We start from the raw sequence: 18,151 nt of genomic DNA, 5'->3' as shown, positions 1-18,151 counted from the left end.
CAACCACACCCAAATATGGCTACCGACGGCGACAAACGGCCACCAATGCTTTTCTTCACTCTTTGGTCTACTTTGGACGACACTAGCGCTAAGAATTTTTCATTTTATCATCTTTGACATACACATTTAAATCTATATCGTAAAAATCAGGAATTTTATCCACTTTGTAGTGACGGGATTTATGTTGGATGCATATAGCCAAAAATTTTCATTTAGTTATGCATCTGCCTTCAACGTTATCATACTAGCTTCACTTCTTACATTCACTATCCATTTAACATAAGAACAAGGATAATTTTTGCTATGTTGACCGACTCCACGGAGACCGGTGCACCTCCGATCGTGAGACGCATAAGAATTTCCCCAGTGAATCAGCACGCCTGGTTGGGAATGGAATAGTTACAATTCACAGATCACAGGTGTTGAAAATGCTGTCGCGCTACATGTAGATGTCTTTCGCAATTAATTGTTTCCTTAAAAAAAAAAACAGGCACAACAATCCTTCTTGCACTTAACAGCATATGAGACACAAATTTTCACTGGACGGAGCAGACCTTCGTGGGTTACATATGGATACTATGAATTCCAGTTGCGAATATTTTGCGTATTTATGTACCCCTGCAAGTGAAACCACTCTTCAACAGAAAAGAATGTCACTTGCGGACTGATCTCACCTTCGATGATATACTCTAGAAACCAACTGCAAAAATGAACACTGCTAGCTGGAAAATGTGGCTACAAGGCATGCATCAATTACTGCTGTTTTACAGCTTCAGCAATTCTGTTGCTACTCTTGCACTAGACATTAGCATTCCGGTCTCTTAATTTGAACGTTTCTGACTTTCTAAGTGTATGTTCAAGGCTAGTCCCTATGCCATTAATTTATAGTAAGAACTCGGCGCTTATGTTTCTTGTCATTTAAAAGTCGTGTTGTTCTACGTTTATTCACCAAATTGTAAATTATTTGTCTGCTGAGAATTCTTTCATCACGGAATTTGTCGAAATTTCCGTAGACACTTTCTAGCAGATCTGTATCTCACATACGAGGTGGCATCGTAAAGTTCACGGACTGCTATTGTTTTACCGGCTTCGGTGAAAGATGATGAAAGGGGAGGCCAAGGTCACATTACCGAAAGCTTATTGCATCAGTCTGCCACATGACACTGTTTTTACACAAGTGCTTTTTTGACTTCATGTTTCGTTTTGTCTGTGATGGACGGCAAACTTGAGCAACGAAACGAGAGTCTGTGACTAACAACATGGTTATCACTCCCCATCCTCCCTACTCATCCGACTTGGCCTGCTGTGATTTCGTTGTTTCCCAAATTGAAAATCAATTTGAAGGGCCGTTTTTAAACAGTGCCAGACATTGAAAGGGAATTGCCAGCAGTACTCGACAGCATTAAGGAAAATGACTTCCACGGTGCCTTTCAAACGTAGGAGAAATGAAAAGACTTTATCGCTGTATATGTTTCCAATGAAACTATTTTGAAGGAGATTGCAGCCAAAATTAAGTTACACTAGCATTCATTTTTTGACCTAGTCCAGAAACTTTCCTATCAGAAAGTAGGTGTCATACAGAAATACATGTTGCCTTAAAGTATACTGCACCATGATGTACACCACTGCTTACTAATTGTAAGAGAACAAATGCCTGCTGCTTACTGCTGACAAATCATAAACTCCCACACATCAACTGTACTGCTCGCCATGAAATACAATACCGTCAAGCAATCCACAATTACTTATCTTAGTTCCAAATGTTATCGGCCATCAGGCATGCTGATTCATCAGCAAAATTCATATGGATCTCGCAGCAAACAGCACACCGGTTGCTGTGACCCATTCAATAAAGTTAAAAGAAAAACCAGGGTAGTTTGACTTCGGTGCTATATATAATGCATGCACAAATATAGTCTTAGCTCAAGTCATGTAATTTGGAGACTACGCAAAGAACCGTCATTGGTACGTACCTCCGAAACACTGGTTCCTATATACAAATTTATTGGGCGTTACATTTTAAAATCCAATCTAACAAGTTAAAGCTATCACTATAGGATGTTGATTCTCACCATCAAGCCTTAGGTGCAATAACAAATGGTTTAATGTGAGATTCATGTTGGACGAAGAGGCACTGGAGCAGGCTCCTATATGCATTTCTTTAGTTTTCCCCTATTAATCATTATTCCACCATAGCCCCTGCCATTTTCTGAGGTGTGCAACAGCATTAACCAAGCAACACATTATCACATCCTTGGTCTTCAAGATAAAAGTTTTATCTCTGAGCCGCATTCTGCTGGTCAAAGAGTAAGGAAGTTATTTTGCCTACCTCTTAAGTCTTAAGTTTATGCTATGGGCAAAGAAACCTTTTCTGACTTCATACATTCAGTGTGCCTTTTCCAAAAGTCCTTCTTTGTCTAGGTGACCTTATAGTTTACAATGCAGAATCTGTTTCAGTATTTCTTCAGCTGTCATTCTATTGCCATGGTTTATCCAGTTCTGTGTTCATGGATTCTGTTTTGTTCTATTCATTTTATTCTGTAACCTATATCAGTAAAGTACTGATATGTTTCAAGTGGAGGTTACAGCCTGCACATGCAGGTATTTCATACAAGCAACGATTCATTTGCTGATACGATATTTCAACCATCAATTAATCCACAGTTTCTCAAACTATGTGTCACAATCCCCTTCAACTTACTTTGAGGGTGGTCGCTGAGTTCTCAAGGTGTTTTCAATTCTGCCTCTCAGAAATATCTGATGCAGAGTTTGCCACATCTTGTGCCCATACATTAGCATTTTGATAAAAAAAAAATGATTACAATCCATTAAAACACAACCATAATTCAATACTTTTTTTTGTGAGGAAGTTAGAATTTAGGTTTTGATGACACTTGCATATTTGCAATTGTATCCCTTAAACATTAACAGCTTCAAAAGCCAAGGCCAGTGTCTAGATTAGAGTTAAGTGGAAGGATGATTGATATGGCATAAGGGAGAGTTGGAGATTACATACAGGAGATCGCTTTGGGAAAAAGTATAAGTTGGAGAAACATCTACAATAGAGTATTATTATACAATTGTCAACACAACAATCTGCTGTGTTGACGGTTGTATAATAATACTATATAGTAATACATAACAGGATGCAAACAATAAAGATATACAACAGAAATTAACTCTCTCAACACAGGTTTACTGCAATAAACCCTGTGTCTTACAATAGGTGATGAATTACGCCGGCATCTTCTCAATGGTGCCTCTACTTCATGGAGCAAGTTCCACCATACAGAACATTAGGGCTCATAACTGACTTGAATTTTGTAGGGTTAGGTCATTAAGCCTGGTCCTATAAAATCCAAACATACTCTTTTGTCTCTCTGTTGGCACTTTGATATTCCCCAGCCTCATCCCCTTGGTCAGTGACAGAATTCCATTTGCATAACAAAGTGTAAAATCATTCTTTCCAAATGTCTTCCAAAATTTGCTACCTTTATATATCTCTGATCACATCTTTAGCTTTAAATCTGTCAGCATTCTTCAGTGATTTAATGTAGTGAAGCTTTGTGGTAGTCTCAAAGAAAGAATCTGAGCTAATTACTACAATAGGCTGTGCCATAGCTCAAGCGGTTAGTTGCTGGCTTCCCACCGTGGCAGCCCAGGTTCGATCCCGGGTCTGGTCAAGTGGGATTTGTGGTTGACAAAGTGGTGCTGGGGCAGGTTTTCTCCGAGTACTTCGGTTTCCCCTGCCAACCTTCATTCCACTAAATTCTCCATCATCATAATCACCCGGGGCAGGCTACAATAGGCCAATCAGTGGCCAAATTGCCAAGTGGACCCAGTTTGACTCCACCCGCCACTAAGCGAATTAAAAAAAAATTACTACGATCATGAACACACTAGTCTACAAAGGACAAAAGCAAGAGTTGATACTAATTCACATTCTGAGAGCAGAAAGTCTCCTGGATGGGACAGACACAGGGACACACTACAATGAATATGCAATGATGTCTGCAGACAATGGAAAAATCTGTAGAACATATACTAGGAATAAGGACACTCTGTAGTACTACTCGTACTCAAGCACTGATGTCTTCTGCGTCGACTCTTAGAACTGAAAGATTTTTACAAACAACATGAAAATTGCCAGCTCCCAGCATTCTCTGTGCAGTCTGCTAAGCAAATAATTTATTACAAATATCACAAGGAAACATCCAAACCGGCAATGTGTGATGACACAATTCCCCTTAATAACCACATCTAGCTTACATACTATTTTCTGCATTTTAATCCCTAATCAGGCCTTCCCAGCTTTTCGTATTGGTCATTCTGCCATACACAGTTGAAGAATGATAATGTTACATGTGAATTATTTTACATTGTGCCCTGCTGTATGTTCACATGATTGTGCTGGGTGTATAATTCCTTGCACAGATCAGAGGAAAGTGGCTGCGACCCACTGCACACACGTAGATGATTCTTCAGAACACACTTATAGGTAAATGACTTATTACAAAGAGCACAGGAAAACGGCCGCTCTCCACTGTGTATGCGTTGATGGTCCCTTAGATGAGCATGTCCACTAAATGATTTATTACACACATCACAGGAAAATGGCTGCTCCCCTCTATGAATGCGCTGTTGATGTACCTTCAAGTGACTGTTCCTACGAAATGATTTATTACACATATCACAGAAATAAGGCTGCTCCCCAGTATGCTTGCGTTGATGTATCTTCAGCTCACTACTGCAGGTATATGATTTATTACACAGATGACAGGAAAATGGTCGCTCCCCACTATGTGTCCGTAGATGTACCCTCAGTTGACTCTTAGACAGATAAGACTTATTACACACAGCACATGAAAATGGCCGAAATGAACTATGTATGCGCTGATGTACCTTCAGCACATTGTTGGTGGTATATGATTTATGACACACATTACAGGGAAATGCCCGCTCCCCACTATGTGTGTACTGATGTTCCTTCAAGTGGCTGAGCCTACTAAATGACTTATTACAAACTTCACATGAAAATGGCCGCTCCCCACTATGTATGCGTTCATGTCCCTTCAGATGATTGCGCTGACTAAACGACTTATTACACACTTGACAGGAATATGGCCGCTCCCCACTATGTATGCGCTGATGTTCCTTCAAATGACCCTGTCTACTGAACGATTTATTACACACATCACACGAAAATCGCCTTTCCCCACTATGTTCACGTTGATGTTCTTTCAAATAACCAAGCTGATTAAATGACTTATTACACACATTACAGGAAAATGGAGACTCATCATGTATGAGTCGATGTTCACTTGCAGAACTCTGGAAAAGAGAAACATATATTAAAAGAAATCTAACAGGAAGCAGAAGGGGTTTGAAAGTAAGTTATAATTGACTGCAATATTGTATTACACCCGTTTTGCATGCACACACAAAATCTATCCCTGTAACATGCCATGGTGGCCCACAGGGTTGTGAGATATCAAGGTCTGGACATTTTTCTATGCAATTGGCTCAGAGATGGCAGTGAAGCTGTCAGACATATTCACTGGCCTGCCCTCTACTCCCAAGAAGGTACTAATTTCTGTTAGAGGCTGAGTCATCCTCAGGGCCAGAGTGCAGCTGGAAGGATTAGGTCAACTGAAAATCCAATGACCTCATCAGGAATCGAGCCTGTGGCCTTCCAGCTTGTGGCATAGTTCCTCAACCAACTACTCTTACCAAATGATTGGCCAGGTTTGTTTACTGGTTACATTGTAGACTGGTGTCCTGGAAGTGCTCAGTTTGAATCTTGGCTGAGACACTGTCTACTGGTCAGAGGTATTCATGGCTTCCCTCAGTCCCTCCAACAAATACTAGGATAGTACACTGAGCCAGAACTGCCGGCACACAAATCCTTTCCAATTCTTCATTCTTGAATGGCAGGGTGTGGAGTGGACTTGTTACTTGTTTCACTAAGCATATGGACCATTGACAGGCTCCTGTAAGCAAGTTAACAAACTTCTGCTTTCCATATGAAGCAGACAGTTTGTTCTGCACAGGTACTAGCTTCTTAAAGGAACACTGCTCCATGAAGCAGGTTAGTCATCCTACCTTACATAAGAGTACAATATCAAAATGGAATGTTGCTCATCAGTCCAAACTAAGCAAATATCTTTATTTATATCCTATCAACCCAACAAAACCACAGAGCCATGTATACTGTTAAGAATGAAACCAGAATAAACAGCCACTGCTATGCAACAGCAACCAAAGCATCGTTCTGCAGCAACAAATCATCACATAACAATATAGGATGGTGTCTTCTGTCCAGTCTGTGCTGGGGCAACATAGCAAGGCCCATCGGAAAAATTACTCAGGAAGAAACAAGTCATGGGTCCCAACATGGGTTGTGAACAAGAATGACTTTGTTGGTGAGGGCCAGCAGCAATTTACTGGACTCGACTAGTCTGGTTGGAGGTTACACCAGGAAGTGAGAGGTACTGAGTAAGAGCAAGCAGTCACTCCCCAGTAAAGTGCACATCACCAGCAGTAGTGAGACGCCTCCTCTCATTAAAGAGGAGTCCCCACTTCAAAACATGTAGAAGTCTGGAAGGAACAAAAATATGGTAATGGGTCCCAATGGGTTATGAAACCAAGAATGACTGTGATGCCAAGGACCAGCAGCAATTTACTGGACTGGAGTTAGTCATGGCTAGGAGCCATGAGTTGCAAGCCAGCTTCCATCCAACAAGGATGCAAGAAATGAAGCTGAAGAATCCCCATGGTTAGCAGCCTTAACTAAGCAATGACTAGCAAAGTCATAACAGATTGAGATCTAGCATGTGTAACAGTGATCTGTTAAGTGTAGATTCGTGATAGCATTATAACTATTTGCAGTAACATGTTGTAAGTGTTCAGTATATCCAATTACTTATCCAAACACTGTGTCCAGTCCTTAAAACGAGATAATAACTTTGTTCTGAATATAAAGATGTATGGGAATGGCTTGCACAAAACAAAAGCCAGGAAGAAAATAGTTCTCATAAAATCTGCTGAGGGCTATGCTGGAAGATCATAAGTCTACAAGGAATCAGTGGTGGGGCCTCTGATGTCTCTGCCAGTAGACAAAAAAGGCCCTGCTATCAGTAAGCAAAAAGACAAAGCAACTCACGGCATGTTCGGCCTCTGTTCCTGGAAATGATATTTGCAATGGATCCTCTTCCTCTTCTACATCTGAGACCTCCTCAACTTTCATATTTATGGAATGATCTGCATCATAATATGCTGGACGTGTCTCAAGAGACGAACCTGGGATATATTTCTGTGAATCCATGCAGCCCTGTAAGACCAGCATGCCTTATCAGTCATGGCTGTACTCAACACTACATGAACAGAATTCCTGTTGGAGAGTTAATGGTCACTAACGTAATGCAGAAATCGCCTGTCTCCTGTGGACACTGGATAATTCATTACCACATTTAGAGCAGCCAACCACTGGTCCCTGTTCTGAGTCAAAGAATGAAGTGCACACAATACTCCTTTAAGGTCTGCTTTTAATACTATACCTCCATCTATGTATAGGTCTCCCATGTGGCCTTTCCTTCAGCCTTTATGGTATGCATTCTGTTGTGTGTTATTTAACAAAATATATGATTTGGGACAGTCACACGACAAGTAATCAAAAAGAAACAAAACTGTCAGTACAGAACAACCATACAGACACAATATGACTATATATTGATTAATGACACAATTCAGAAGCTAAATAGTATTCATGTACGCTTGAGGACCCAAGTAAAGGATTGAAATATGTAACGATACCACCAACAACGGATAAAAACAAATGCTGATGCAATAGTGTCTATTTTGTTTCTTTTTGATTGTTTGTTGTGTGATTGTCCCAAATTATATCTCTCCCTCCCTTCATGTTTTCCAACCAAAACTTTGTATGAATGCCTCAACTCTCACATGATCTGCCCATCTCATTTTCTTTGATTTGAGAATTCTAACAGTACAGCTTCTCTTTATGCTGTTTTCTCCAACCTCCAGTTACTTCTTCTATCTTAGATTTAAACATTCCCCTCAGCATCCTGTTCTACACCACTGCAATGTATAATCTTTCTTCTCTTAAAGTGAGAAACCAATTTCCATACACATACACACACACATAACAGCAACTGGAGTTCTGCCTATATGTAGACCTCATGTACTCCAACAGCACATGGCAACACAAAGGATTCTGAACTGAGTAGTACCCAGCATTTCACAGATTTAACCTCCTCCGTTGATTTTTCTTGAATACAACTTAGTTCTTCGATTCACTCATTATACAGGGTAATTTATGTACCTCCTGAAGCTCCGACAATAATTTAGATCACAGTGAAATTGTAGCCGTGTATTTGGTCTACAGAATGAATTCACATTACTGTCTGGGTTTCTGTAAGGACTTATGAATTACCCTGTATTTCCTCATGTTTACTGCTTTTACACAGGATGGAAGCAGTACACCACAAGCAATTTGCAAGGAAAATCAATCCTCTTGAGACATGTCAAATAGGACTTTTCATAAATTCACCCTAATCACCAGACTGGAGAAGTTCTGTGAAAGATGCAGACAAGAAAGAGTACAGGCAATGCTGAACGTAAGTCGAATAGGCCTAACAGTGCACACAGACAGACAACTCACCCCGTCTTCAAGTTTTACTTCCATAAACGTCATTGGCTCAGGATCCTCATCGTCCACATCTGAGTCTTCCTCGACTTTTATGTTGACAGGCTGAACACCATCGTGAGATAATGATGCACGTGTCTCACTATGTGAGGCTGGTTCATCTTTCTGTGAATCCAAGGAGTCCTGTAGAACCACCATATCCTTATCAGTCACAGTTATATTCTCTCACTGCACAGAACAGGATACAGTTTCATTCCTATGACAGTTTTGTGCTGCATCAAACTGATAAGAGCTGTGTTCTACTGAATTTTTTTTGCACCTATGGAGATGAGAATAAGAACAGGTAATTCTGAATATTCTCTGCACAATGAGGAGCTTCATAACTTGTACTCTTCTCCAAGTATAATTAGAATGATCAAGTCAAGGAGGATGAGGTGGGCAGGGCATGTAGCATGAATGGGGGCAATGAGGACTGCATATAGGATATTGGTGGGAAAGGCAGAAGGGAAGAGACCACTGGGAAGACCAAGGAGTAGGTGGGTGGACAATATTAAAATGGATCTTAGAGAGATAGGATGTGATGGTATGGACTGAATAGATCTGGCTCAGGATAGGGACCAGTGGAGGGCTCTTGTGAACATGGTAATGAACTTTGGGTTCCATAAAATGCTGGGAAATTCTTGAGTAGCTAGAGAATTGGCGGCTCCTCCGGAAGAGCTCAGCTCTGTGTGTGAGTGAGTGAGTGAGCGAGCGAGCGAGCAAGCAGGCAAGCAGGCAAGCAAGCAAGCAAGCAAGCAAGCGAGCAAGCAAGCAAGCAAGCAAGCAAGCAATTCTGGATATGAGAGAGAGACACCTAACAGTGGTCACAAAGATATGTAACTCACCTCATGTTCAAATTTTACTTCCATAAATGTCATTGGTGCAGGATCCTCCTCATCTTCCACATCTGAGACTTCAACTTTTATGTTAACAGCCTGAACACTGTGAGATGATGATGAACATGCCTCACTAAGCGAGCCTGGTACAGCTTTCTGTGAAATCAAACGGTTCTGTAAAATAACCAAAACCTGATTTCATACACTGGCTACTAAATAATGCATGGAAACAGGAGCTAGGCCCCATGTGTGTGGGGATTTTAAACATTTTTCATGTTTGTCTTAACTCTTGATGATGGTTTATGTTGTAGTTGATTCATATATCCCATCTTATGTTGGTGCTGGTGTCTGAAGATAGGTCTAGCTCTACTGATTAGGTCCCACTGAATAGGTTTTTACCAGAAGATGGAGACAGAAACCAGTCTAACAAACGTTTCAAACAGAAAGAAAAATAATGAACAATGTCCAGAAACATAACTGCACCATACCCTTATTAGCCATGGCTGTAATGTTATTGCACATAACAGGATACACTTTCTTTGCCATCTCCATTCTGCACTGCATCAAACTACTCTGTTCTACCGGTTTCCTTCTATGTAACTACTGAAATCACTACTCTCTGACACCATACAGGAGAGCCCTTGCTTCTGTCTGCCCTTCCTGGAACTCAACGCCACATTACAATGTTTGCTACAGCTTGTCAGTGGTCCCTGTTCTGAGCCAAACAAATCCAGTCCACATAGTCCCACATTATTTCTTTAAGATCTGTTTCAATGTTGTAGCGTATAGACATATTACCAGGCGGTGACCACAAACCACACAGGCACCCACAGCAACAAGCTCATGCACAACAGAGGAGCTGCCAGAAACTGTCACAGCACTGACCGAGTGGTATGGCAACCAGCATCTAGCCCTAGGGTGCTGATAACAGCTGAAGAAACAAACCCAGGGCGATGGTGAGTCCTAGAAGAATTTGGCTGCCACCTGCAGAGGGATGACCCACCATGCCATTCCGGCACTGTGCAAGGGACACGGCCATCAGAGACCAGGCAGACAATGTTGCAAGAGAAGCACCTAAAGGATGGATACTCGAGAGGAGATAACGGATGCTCCGGAAAGGCAGTAAGGGAATAAGAGTCTGAGATTTAAGGAAGCAGCTACATCTAGGCAGCTAGAGAGCATTCAACAAGACCATCAGAAGACTTTCGGATTGGAGGTTGCAAAGTGAGCAGTCAGAAAAGTTCAGAAGTTAGCTGTAAGGGTGTGTGTGAAGAAGAGATTTAGGGGGTGCAGTCAGAAGCCATTACCAGGGAAATGAGTGATAAAGAGAGAGCATGTGCTGTAGTGATTTGTAAAGTGTGCAGAGCAGCAATGGTGTCTTAATTAAGTGTAGTCACAAGTCACATGTTAAGGTGGACAATAAATCCAATCTCCAATCCAAACCCCATCTACAGTCACATGTCTACATGTGACAATATTATCGTATCATCTATGCATACACCTCCCACCTAGAATCTTCTCTTCTGAATGTTTGTAAAAATCTCCGTATTAATGTCTTGTCTCTTGACAAACATGCTACATGACCTGCACTTCACATCTTCTTTGAATTCATCGTGGTAATAATTCAGAAGACACTAAGTCCTCATAATAATTACAAAATTGAGAAAATAAAACATTAATTTAATTCAAGCTCCTATCAAACCATTAAGTTCACTGAACACATAAATACAGGCAACAAGATCATAAGAACTATTTTGTGTGGCCATAAGTATAGAACACTCATCCTTTCCTTTAAAACATGAAAAATTTCCTCAGCTCTCTGCCATATAATTTTTGGCACTCTTGCTGCAAGAGAATGCAGTCTTTTGTAACCTTGAAACTCGATCAAAGCACATGATGGAGTGTGGGTTGTGTCAGAAAGTGGCTTACAAGAATCCTAGTGATAAATTATGCTACATTTTTATTGGCTTTACACAGAACAGCAGCAGTACACAACAAGCTATGTGCAACAAGAAGCAATCCTCTTGAGACTTATAAAAAAGAATTTTAAGAAATCACATATTCAAAACACTGGAGGAGTTTTGTGTGAGATATGCAGTTCAGAAAGAGAGCAGGCAATTCTGGATGTAAGATATGCCTCACAGTGGACACAGAGGGAACACACAACTCACCTCATGTTCAGCTCTCATCCCTACGACTGTCATTGGTACAGGATCCTCCCTATCTTCCATATCTGAGAATTCCTCGACTTTTATGTTGACAGCCTGATCTCTGTCATGAGAATATGAAGGATGTGCCTCACTATGTGAATGTGGTTCATCTTTCTGTGAACCCAAGCAGTTCAGTAAAACTACCATACCCTTATCAGTAATGGCTGTAATGTCAACACACAGAACAGGATACACATTCATTGCCATAAACATTCTGCACTGCATCAAACTGATAACTGCTTTGTTCTACAGATTTTCTGCTTTGCAACTTCCAACATCATTATCAAGCATTAACACAACACAGCAGAGTCCCTGTTGGTGGCTGCCTTCACGGAACCCATGTCTCAATACAATGTTTGCTATAGCTTGTCCCTGGTCCCTATCCTGGGCCAAAGAATTCCAGTCCACACCCTCTCACATTGTTTCTGTAAGAGCCACTTTATAACAGCATCCTGTCATCCATGCATACCTCTCTCAGCTAACACCTTCCTCTTCCTGATTTTTATCCAAACCTCTGTATGAATGTCTTGTCCTCAAATACATGTTATATGACCTGCTCCTGACATCATCTTCAAACTGATCGTGTTAATAATACGGAAGGCACCAAACCCACATAATACGTACAACCATTCATACAGAACTCAGAAAAAAGAAATGATTTTTAATACAAGTTTGTAACACAGTATTTATTTAGTTCAATGGCAATGCAACTACAGGCAAGAAGACTGTAAAATTCTTTTTCTGTGCATGCAAACATAGAAGACTCACCATTGTATCTTTTAAAGCAGGAAACATTTCCTCAGCTCTCTGTATTATAATTTTTGACATTCTTGGTGCAACAGACTGAGTGTTTTGTTGTAAGCCAGAAACTTGATCATCACACATGATGGGCTGTCTGTTGTATCAGAAAGTGGCTTATAAGAACCCTAGTGATATAGCCACAAAGTTCTGATGTGTGTACCAGGATGTGAGTTGGATTATGTGACCAAGTTCTGAAAGGGAACATACTGATTATGAATGGTGTTAAGACATATGTCACAGTTCCAGAAAACATGTATATACACGGGATATTACATTCTTTCAGTGGATGCCATGGGGCTTAACTATCTTCAGGGTTGTGGCAGTCCAGCAGATTATTGGTGACATACAGCAGGAAGCTCCTGCCTCTGAAATAACGTTAATACCTGATCGTGTTGCCAGGCAACAACTCTGTAAACAGAGCAAGCTGACATCCCAGAGCAACAGCAGGTGGTTGTCACATGACATGTGTTTCCTGCGTGTCTGTCAGCTTGCGTGTGTGCAGTGATGTCATACAGCAACAGTGGGTAGGAGTCACATGATATGTCTTTACTGTTGGTCAATGTCAGTCCCTTGGCTATATAGTATGTGAGCAGAGTTCCTAAGTTGGCAGTTACGAGAGAAATAGTAGAGGCGGAAGCGTGTGAGTAAGCAAACTGGAACTAGTAAGTGACAGAGTTCTGAGTTCTCGGTAGGAGACAGCCATGGGAAGTTCGTATTTGAAGAAGGGCTAATTTGTGATCTGATGACTTTGTGTGTGCTATAGTGCAGTAGGATTCACAGTGTGTAATTTAGTGAGACTTTTACAGTTCTCATGTTATAAATCCATTGCCAGGAAGCAGATAGTGAAGATTAGTGGAAATAGACTGACAAGATTAGTGTGGAGTGATTGTAAATTTTGTAAATCAGCAAGAGTGTCATAATTACTTGTAGTTATGACCTGTAGGTTGTTAATAAATCCAATTACCAATGAAAACCCGCATCTCAGTCACCTAAACACGCAACAATATTCCCTAGGCTACACAAGAACAAATCTCTAAAGACAGTAATCTACATACTTACGCTTCTAAGAGGGAACAATATGTACATTCACTATGCATTTGGATACACTGCGATTTCAGTTACTTGACCCCAGACCTTGAGCTCAGACTTCTTTTCAATGAAATGTAGAGTGGAATATCTAACCAGCAGGAGAAAAAGACATGAATTATTTACACATAACAATGAGATACCCCACACTCAAAATAAAAGTTGAGAAGTACAGAAAATTCACTATGAGAGGCAGGATGTACAATTTCTTTGAGAGCCTGCTAGCAGCAAGTAGTCTCTAACTGGTGTCCACTCTAAACGTACACAAAACTATAGTTAAAAACAAACATACTGTGTTAAGCAACAAGCCAAGAAGATGTATAGGTGAGTACAGCCACAGTTCCATGATTCCTGACTTTGGTACTAGATGGGGGTCAGTGGCTGCTATACCGACTGATCTATCCTAACTCTTAAGTGAAATTGCAAATTTATTAAAAACATATAAAATTTAACACATAAGGTAAGATAAAGTTGTTCCTGTGCTTAACTAATTAAGCACTATGCCCTGAAGGCATATGTTGGAGTGGATGTACAGATCCACGTTTTCTTGACGTCAGCACTTGTTGGACGTGAGCTATTAGCTTCATGCCCTGGCCACTTTACCTCCAGGGGATAGATCACCCAGTACCTATTGGATAGGGGCCGGATGTGTCCAGGACCAGTCTGCATGAAACAGACAAGAGAAAATTCTTGACCCTACTGGGACTTGAATTCTGCCCCCTCAATCTACCAGCCCATAGCCAGTCGCTATACCGACTGCACTATCTCAGCTCCTTCTAAGTGAAATAGCATATTTATTAAAAACATATAAAATTCAACACAATTGTGACCAACCTCGAAGAAGAGTGGAGTCTCTTGGTGTATATTTTAAGATACTGTCGAAACTGAGGATAAATAGTATGTAACAGTTGAGAAGCATGATATGTGAAGGATCTTGAAGGGAGGAGTCATGAGCTGGTCAAGAAACTATCTCGTCACTTATCTGGAGGAGGCTAAAGAAAACAATGAAAAACCTTGGGGCTAAATTTCTAGTATCCTAGCTGAATTCTGAACATATAATATAACAAATACAATTCTACTGTGGTATCCTTACGGCAATTCAGTACTTAAGAAGTTCTGAAGCATTCCTCACATTAAAAGTGGAAAGCCCCTAACGTACTTAATGGGTGTACAAGAACCAACAGTATCAACAGCAGAATGTCAACAAAGAAACAAAGTTTATTTATTTTATGTGTCTTCCAGAGATCTACTATGTACATACATGTAGATACAGAATCCGTCAACACTTTATACTAGATAACAAAGTAATAACAACATATTTAATCATACAATATAAAGCCGATTGGATATCACAAAGTATAAAACATACATATGTGTCTATGATAGGCCACATAAAATGTATCACTCACTATGCAAGGTAACACCATAAGAAAATAATTCATCATACAATGTAAATCTGACTGTACATCCATTTCACAATAACAGTCCTTTATGTACAAAAAATAAAACCTGCACAAACATCTACAGCAGGCCACATATAATGCATCACTCTTATCATCATAATACATGGCTTAATTATAAAATCTTATTGTTTTAATCCTATTTCTAGTCATGTTTCAATTCAAAAAATTCCTCAATGATATAAAAGGAATTCTGTAATAAGAATGCTGTCAACTTAGATCTAAAACTCTTCATGTCATTTAACATAAGACTTAATTTCAGTTGGCAGATGGTTCAGGATCTTTATTCCCATAACATATTCAATTTTGGAAGAGTGTTCAGTTATTATGAAAAAGTTAAATAGTTCCATCCAGTGTGAATGTTTAAGTGTTTTTTTTTCTTATTTCAATTATGCCCTTACATGTTTCGGTCTTCAGAGGGACACCTTTACAGCAATACAGTTAGAAGCCATTATTACAGTACATGTTCTAAAAGTTAAAATATATACATACAATATAAATAATATACAATTGTGTGTAAAATCCAAAGTCTTTACAACTACAGCGGCTGTTCCAATACATTAAAATATTTATAGTTAGATTGATAAGATTCTATTGCTTTACGAATTCCAATAGAATCTTATCAAACTAACTATAATTACNTCTTATTTCAATTATTCATGCCCTTACATGTTTCGGTCTTCAGAGACCATCTTCAGAGGGATTTACAGCCAATTGTATATTATTTATATTGTATGTATATATTTTAACTTTTAGAACATGTACTGTAATAATGGCTTCTAACTGTATTGATGTAAAGGTGTCCCTCTGAAGACTGAAATGCAAGGGCATGGGGGGGGGGAACTTAACCACCCAGACTGGACGGAACTATTTAACTTTTTCATAATATTATTAGTGTGACGGACCAGAATGAAACAAATCAAATTCAGTGTTAAGTTAGTTTGGGGGTAGTACTGATCATAAATAGGTATGATATTATATTTATGTACTTGGGGGTTAAATTTAAATAATTCCCTATTTGTTATGATAAATACAGAGATTGATAAAATATACTGTGCTTGTAAGGGAAGGATACCCAATTCTCTAAATCTGCTGAGTTCGTCATAATTCTGATTATCCTTTTCTGTATCCTGAATATTTTTATGCTGTACAAGGAATTGCCCCAGAATATTATCCCACAATTTAATATGGAATGCACATACAAATAATATACTACTTTTAATGCCTCCACTGATAAAATGGATTTAACTGATCGGATTGCAAAACAAGATCTGTTTAACTTAACAACTAATGTATCAATATGATCTTTCCATGTTAAGAAATTATATAGTTTAGTCCCAAAAAACGACACATTTAAATTGCTTGAAACTGTAAGAAAACAGCTTTTTTTCATAATTTATTGTTGACTGATTTCTTGCAAACCCTTCATTAGTTATATCAAATAATTTATTTATTTATTTTGATTTTGAAGTCTGTAGGATCCTTGCCTGATATGATAATGCTAGTATCATCTGCAAACAAGATTGGTTTTGATAGGTCACATATAATTTTTGGCAAATCGTTAATGTATAATGAAAATAGTACTGGACCCAATAGGGAGCCCTAAGGCACACCATATTGTATTTGTTTCCATTCGGAACAGCACTTATTTCCATTGTTATATAAAATTACTCTCTGGTATCTTCCTCTTAAGTAAGATTTCATAAGTTTTTGTGCAATTCCTGTAATTCCATAAACCTCAATTTCTGACAGCAATATGTCATGTGATGAGATGTATGGAAGTATTTTACAACTTCAAAGATAATAACTGAATGACAGTTATGGAATAAATCTGACCAAGAAATCTAATCCAACCTGCACTTGCAAACTTTCTCTGTATCCTATCCTCTCTTCTAGTCTCCGGATTAAGGCTATTGTAAATGACTTAAGCAAAAGCCAATCTAGAATTTGCAGTTCTCACATCGGTGGTCAGAACAGTTCTACCAGTTGGGATACAATGCCGTGTAGTCCGCTGAATATTAGTAGACATCTCGTAGGAACATGTCGCCTCCATCTTCAAGGTCGATGTATATGCAAAACAAGAAACCAGCTTGAAGCATGCAGCATGATATGCCCCTGTTTCTTTCTTGGGTTATTCTTCTAGCCTGATGATGGAAGCGGTGTTCCTCGGAAAAGCAAAGGGCTACACGGAGTTATAACCCAGATTACAAAAGTCTTTGACCTACGTATACTTAAGCCTCGACCTAATTAAGGCAAAGTATAAAACTACTACACCACTAAAACGAAAAATGATATGCAGCAGCAACAATAATAGAAACCACACGATGGCTTGCTACTTACCGCCTTTCACTTCTTCCTTCCAAATTTTCTTACAACTTACTCACTCTTCGTACAACAACCGTCATTTACATGTAGATGTGGAATTCCACGCTCTTTGTTAGCAACGATGCACCGTGCTTACGACCATGCCATCTATCAATCGGCCACGCGAAAACATACTAGCAAAGATGATAGTAAAGCGACATTCCAGTCAGGATTTCACTTTCACACCCTTTCCTTTACCTAGTCCAACACCAAAACTTCATATTTATTTATATTTTACTTGTGTTGTAAGTAGCTCGGAAAATGTGGCCTCAAGTGATGGGGTGATTGGTGAAAATAATTTCAAATGGAAATGGAAGGAAGAGGTTCTGTCCCAGTTTTTGGCCATATCATGTACTTTCCAGGATGGGTTATCCCTACTTGCGCACTACATTAAGATGTATGGGCTAGTGGAGGTTTACATCCACCATTGTTCGCCTTGGCACTGGATGGTGGTGAACGATCTCTTTTCTGCCTCTGCCACTTTCACCCTGGGGGAATAACCCTCAGAGCCTATCTGAACAACAGAAGAGAAAAATCGTTTATCCCTAGCCAGAACCCAACACCGATTACTATGTTAATAGTTTACCCATTCCTACACTGACCGAGCTATCCCTGCACCATGATGCAAGTTGGGCATCTACTGTATACATCGGATTTTCTTTGTCCCTTGGACACTGACAAATGAATAATTAG

The 18,151-nt window shown here is 39.6% G+C and overlaps 2 protein-coding genes across 11 annotated transcripts in view; one reads left to right on the top strand and one right to left on the bottom strand.

Moving 5' to 3' along the window:
- LOC111863000 (protein O-linked-mannose beta-1,2-N-acetylglucosaminyltransferase 1-like) overlaps window positions 1-18,151 on the top strand; it is a 136,467-nt gene that overhangs the window by 30,921 nt on the left and 87,395 nt on the right. The gene's annotated exons all lie outside the window — the stretch shown is intronic.
- Window positions 4,133-17,579, bottom strand: LOC111862996 (zinc finger protein 883). 5 transcript variants are annotated; one of them, XM_023848904.2, is made up of 9 exons: window positions 17,435-17,578; window positions 16,949-17,147; window positions 13,608-13,725; window positions 12,516-12,739; window positions 11,709-11,861; window positions 9,547-9,711; window positions 8,678-8,845; window positions 7,163-7,330; window positions 4,133-5,331 (listed from the first exon to the last, which is right to left on the bottom strand). In XM_023848904.2, the coding sequence occupies exons 4-9, from the start codon at window positions 12,630-12,632 to the stop codon at window positions 4,375-4,377; spliced, it is 1,728 nt and encodes a 575-aa protein (XP_023704672.1). In that variant the 5' UTR covers window positions 12,633-12,739; window positions 13,608-13,725; window positions 16,949-17,147; window positions 17,435-17,578; the 3' UTR covers window positions 4,133-4,374. The 5 variants fall into 5 exon arrangements, with proteins under 5 accessions (XP_023704672.1, XP_023704674.1, XP_023704676.1 ...); XM_023848906.2 differs by having other exon boundaries at window positions 17,055-17,147; XM_023848908.2 differs by lacking the exon at window positions 16,949-17,147 and having other exon boundaries at window positions 9,547-9,693; window positions 17,435-17,579.

The sequence above is a fragment of the Cryptotermes secundus genome, unplaced genomic scaffold, assembly GCF_002891405.2.
Source record: "Cryptotermes secundus unplaced genomic scaffold, Csec_1.0 scaffold1016, whole genome shotgun sequence".
Classification (NCBI taxonomy): domain Eukaryota; kingdom Metazoa; phylum Arthropoda; class Insecta; order Blattodea; family Kalotermitidae; genus Cryptotermes; species Cryptotermes secundus.
Note: the sequence above shows the minus strand (reverse complement) of the source record. Positions and strands in the feature narration are given on the sequence as shown.